Below are 5,618 nucleotides of genomic sequence, written 5' to 3'. Positions count from 1 at the left end.
AAGGTGGTGAAACACAGACTCAACTGATCTTGTTCATCTCTAAGGACACTGTACTGTACATGTACATGACTGCCAATAGAGTAGAGTGGGTGACTGCCTGGTCACTCAACCCTCATGGACGCCAATTGCTTTATCGTTTTACTGTCCTGATAGCAGCCAAGAGAAGAGCAGGGTAGGTGCAGAAAGAGATTATTGTCATGATCCATATCTGAAGTGTTGACAGAATGAGGATGGTCATACTGTTAGGATAAGTGCAGATTGTACAAGTGTTATGGGATGATCAAACCTCTGAAAGTGTGAAAGATCTAGCTGATATTTTCCTGATGTTTACATAGTCTTTAGTGACAGTAGGCCTACCCATTTGGTGCCAGGTAGTTACCAAATACTGTATATTGAATTCTTGAATGTTTGTACTAGAAAGTACATATTGTTACCAAATAATTAAGTTAAATAAATGCACATGTCTTCAATGTCAATAAATAAGAACAATTATAATTAAGATCCTATTAAATACCAAGTTAGTACGAGTAGAAGTGCAACAAACCTTTTAGTAGGCTACAGAGTACCCACCTTGGCTAGTCCTGCCCCTATCATCCCTCCACACATCTGAGCCAGTATGTAGGGGACCAGCAGTATGATGTTGAGACCCCCGATCAGAAACACAGACACAGACACTGCTGGGTTGAAGTGGCCCCCACTGCAGAGAGAGACATGGAACAATTGAATTACCCTAATACATTTTAATTAAGTTGTTTTATTTTAAACAGTTCACAATAGTTTTTTTATATGAGGCACATCCTTTAGAAAACAAAACAAACTATTTTAAATATAGAGGCAAGTAGCAACAATAAAACCATATTAAGAAAAAATGCTAATGTAGATTGCCTCATCAAAATGATACAAGTGTGATTTTAAAATCCTGTTGTGCATTGTAATGATCTATTGTAGGCTACTTTGAAAGCACAGTCATAAAACTTCAAGTCAATGCTGATCAACAGATCCATTACAAGTCTTCATTTTTGCAATGCTTTTACACAATCTGTTATGCATCAACATGCTGCATGTTGAAAGCCTAGGAACAGACTCTTCTGCTGCTCTGCTAACATTTGAAAACCTGAGCATCAACTTCCCAGCCTAGTCCCAAAACCTATACCATGTCATGGCCAGAAAAGTTGGCTATACAGCCAGCACAAACAGATCTAGGACCAGGTTATTACCTTCCAGCCTCTCACCACCCACCCCCAGAGGGGCCCCCAGCCTTACCTGATCTCCCCCAGCACGGCGATAACGATGCCCAGGGCCAGGCCGTGTGCCAGGGCCGGCTGCAGCCTTCCGGTGCCCTCTGTGTTCTCGATTACAGACAGACACCCCACAAAGATAAACAGAGATGAACCCAGCAGCTCTGCCAGACAGGGCTGGATATAACGTTGGAACGCATCCCTGAACGACTCTGTACTGCTGTTTCCATCTGTGGCTGGATCTGGACCTTTCCCTTCTGGCTGGATCACATTGATGTCCAGGTCCCAGAGCTCGGTCTTAGACTCATAGAGAGCCATGGTGTTGGGTTAGACTGTGTAAGGCTGGAAACAGCCCATGGGTTGTTAGTGCTCTTAAGTCTAGAGGTTACGCAAGAGTGCTGATAAGGAATAAGAAGGGAGGAGGAGGGGTGAGGTGGATGAGGAGGAGGGAGGTGGAGGAATGGGAGGAGGTGGAGGACCGAAGACAAGGAGGGAAGTGGAGGTGAGGGGCGGAGGTGGGGTGAAGATAGCGGAGGGGGAAGTTGATAAGTAATTTTCTTGGAATGGTCCAGATAGCTGGGCAGAAAAATGCTACCAGATCATCAAACAATGAGACAAAATGCAAGAAATGTTCAGATATTGTTCGCTTAAGTGATTACCGTTAAATGCAATACTTTTGATTTAACTTCAAACATACTTGTCAGGACTTTGTATGGATAAATGAATCAATCAAAATGATTTCCCCATGACTGTTATTATGAATAGTATTATGAATACTAGTTGTGAAATGAATAGCTTACATTTAAATATACATTATGCAGTTAGAATACAGGGACAGAAACCCTGCTTCTGCAGATAGAGCTATTGCCTAAAATACAATAGAAGTACAGCATAGAGGCTCTGTGTCACGTCTTAAATGTATGTAGTTCTGTCCTTGTGCTGTTGTTGTCTATTCATGTTCTGTATTATGTCATGTTTCATGTTTTGTGTGGACCCCAGGAAGTGTAGCTGCTGCTATGGCAACAGCTAATGGGGATCCTAATAAAATACCAAAATGATGAGTGTGTTATAGAACACATGGACAAGCCGCCTCATTATATGACTGTCTATATAAGTTGTCATTCTACATAACTACTGAATTACCATCAATCCACTTGTATATCAGTGTAGGCTGCTGAGGGGGGGACGGCTCATAATAATGGTTGGAATGGCGCAAATGGAATGGCACCAAACACATGGCAACCATGTGTTTGATGTGTTTCATACAATTCCACTTATTCCGCTCCATCCATTACCACGAGCCCATCCTCCCCAATTAAGGTACCACCAACCTCCTGTGTTGTATATGTAATGTGACTGAAACATATCTACATAATAATTAGAATAACATATTACGATAACAATCTTTTACATATACAGTGCCTTGCAAAAGCATTCATCCCCCTTGGCGCTTTTCCTATTTTGTTGTTAAAAATGTATTTTTATTTGGATGTCATGTAATGGACATACACAAAACAGTCCAAATTGGTGAAGTGAAATGAAAATGAGACTAAAATTGCGCTTTTTGGCCATCAAGGAAAATGCTATGTCTGTGTAAGGTGTGTATAAGGGAGGCAGAGTGAAATAAATAGTCGCATTTGAATTCAGTTCCACAAATAACATACATGAAAAATCAACGTGCCAAAATAACACGGAAACAGTAATAAAGTATAGCGCCAGACAAAACACCATCTAACAATAAACAATTACACACAAAGACAAGTAGGGGAACAGAGGACTAAATACATTCAGTATGATTAGGGAATGAAAACCAGGTGTGTAAGGAACAAGACAAAACAAATGGAAAGATGAAAAATGGAGCGGCGGTGGCTAGAAAGCCGGTGACATCGATCGCCGAACGCTGCCCGAACAAGGAGAGGAGCCGACTTCGGTGGAAGTCGTGACAGTCTGGCACAAACCCAACACCTCGCATCACCCCAAGAACACCATCCCCACAGTGAAGCATGGTGGTGGCAGCATCATGCTGTGGGAATGTTTTTCATTGGCAGGGACTGGGAAACTGGTCTGAATTGAATGAATGATGGATGGTACTAAATACAGGGAAAATCTTGAGGAAAACCTGTTTCAGTCTTCCAGAGATTTGAGACTGGGATGGAGGTTCACCTTCCAGCAGGTCAATGACACTAAGCATACTGCTAAAGCAACACTCGAGTGGTTTACAGGGAAAGTTTTAAATGTCTTGGAAAGGCCTAGTCAAAGTCCAGACCTCAATCCAATTGAGAATCTGTGGTATGACTTAAACATTGCTGTACACCAGTGGAACCCATCTAACTTGAAGGAGCTGGAGCAGGTTTGCCTTGAAGAATGGGCAAACATCCCAGTGGCTAGATGTGGCAAGCTTCTAGAGACATACCCCAAGAGACTTGCAGCTGTAATTGCTGCAAAAGGTGGCTCTACAAAGTATTGACTTGGGGGGGTGAATAGTTATGCATGCTCAAGTTTTCTGTTTTTTTTTGTTGCCTTATTTCTTGTTTGTTTCACAATAAAAAATATTATACATCTTCAAAGTGATAGTTGTTGTGTAAATCAAATGATTCAAACCCCCCCAAAATCTATTTTAATTCCAGGTTGTAAGGCAACAAAATAAGAAAAATGCCAAGAGGGGTGAATACTTTCATAAGCCACTGTACTTTAAGGTTATAGGTTTCATATAGAGCTATGAGTTTTCCTGACCACCTTATGTATAAATAGAATCTGGAGGTTTTCCTGGTCATGTCACCGGGTTAGGAAAAACTCCTGGCCCTGTTCATATGCCATCAAATAATGTTCATCCTGCTTTTCAATACAAGGTCAGAAAATATAAACCTCTAAATTATACCACCACATACCATAAATGATAATATTATGCCTTAATAGAAACATAATGTTCTGGGAAACAGCAAGGACCAAAACAATGGATGTAGTGTTGGCTCAATGTTAAATGGTCTAATCATTTGACATTGATATTAACCTCATAACTTGTTGATCTTTCCTGATACTTGTTTGTCTTTCCGTCTTGGTGGGGGAGTTATAGTGTATTGAATGTAATGACAAAATATGTAATCTTAGGCACAAATATTTCACTTCCTAGAAGGGAGAATTTCACGTGATAGGATGAACGTTTTCCACCACACATCAAGAATGTGACTTGAGTCTGAGGAGTCTTTTCATTCCTGAAGTATATTTTGTCCTCCAATAAGTCTGTAAGAATGGAAACAGCTTTAATAAAAAAAAATAGCATTTAATTTAAAAGTCACATTATTCAACCAAATTTCTATGAAACTGTGGGCACGTCTTCAAATATCCATTTCAACAACTCAAAAAACAAAGGTATGTAAACAAATATCATTATGTAACATCGCTGAACTTTCTCTTTTAAAATAAACTATCCCATTGAAGGAAGACATTCAATTACAAATAAGTAAATACCTTCAAACTCTTCACTTTTTGAACCAGAGTTGAATTTTCTGATTCATACTTAAATGACCAGTTTCATTGATTTATCTGACAGTTAATCTTTAATAAAGTTGACAGGTAAGTTGATTGATATAAATGTGGTTGTTATAGCTTTACCCGAGCAGCACCTGTGGAGTGTGCCTCTTGTATAGTAACAGTACTTATCGACTACTAAAAGGCTGAAGAGCCCCACCACTTGGACATGACCCCTGCTCAGAAACAACACAATCCTGTCTGACAGGGGAATGTTGATAGTTAAACTGGCACTTTGGGCTCCATTGGAAATGAATAGTCTAGCTCTGTTATTATGGCGTTATCACGTAATTGAGCGAATGAAAAGCCATATCCAAACAGTAAAGAAGAGTGATGTTTTGTATTTCTCTGGACATTTCTAGGTATTTTTCGTCAATCTGAAGTAGACCGACGGTTGCCTAGAAGACCAAGAAGCCAACTGTACCACTAGCTGTCCTTCAACACCACCAAAGGGTGGCGCTCTGTTCTGTAGTCTTAGACTAGAGCTTTTAGTAGGCTATACCCTCTTTATTTGAGCCAAGTACCACATCATATTTCCGAGTTTGTCTTATGTGCGAACCCCCCTCTTCATTGACTGAACTGTTAATTGTTTTTTATGCATCAACCTAAACTACTGTTTCTGTTTTCTATATGGGTTTCATCAGCCAAGTAGGCCCAGGCTTACACATCAAATGACCATCTAATTATAGAGCTGAGGCAAAAACAGCAATCATGTGTCAGACTAAACCAGACAATTACACATCTGATTTTGATCAAACAATCTTGAAAGGGAATGCAAATCAAATAGATGATGGAATGTCAGTGGATTATCCGTGCTAGCCGTTTCAATCTGTAGGTTGTTTCACTTGATAA

The 5,618-nt window shown here is 40.1% G+C and overlaps 1 protein-coding gene across 1 annotated transcript; it reads right to left on the bottom strand.

Moving 5' to 3' along the window:
* Positions 1-570: 570 nt before the first annotated feature.
* LOC139402135 (aquaporin-8-like) lies at positions 571-1,556 on the bottom strand (the record flags this gene model as incomplete). The annotated part of the gene is made up of 2 exons (XM_071146214.1): positions 1,264-1,556; positions 571-697 (listed from the first exon to the last, which is right to left on the bottom strand). Coding segments are annotated over exons 1-2 (420 nt in total), but the record flags the coding sequence as incomplete, so codon positions are not given.
* Positions 1,557-5,618: the final 4,062 nt, after the last annotated feature.

Source organism: Oncorhynchus clarkii, unplaced genomic scaffold (assembly GCF_045791955.1).
Source record: "Oncorhynchus clarkii lewisi isolate Uvic-CL-2024 unplaced genomic scaffold, UVic_Ocla_1.0 unplaced_contig_705_pilon_pilon, whole genome shotgun sequence".
NCBI lineage: Eukaryota > Metazoa > Chordata > Actinopteri > Salmoniformes > Salmonidae > Oncorhynchus > Oncorhynchus clarkii.
The sequence above is the reverse complement of the archived record's forward strand: the minus strand, read 5'-3'. Positions and strand labels throughout refer to the sequence as shown.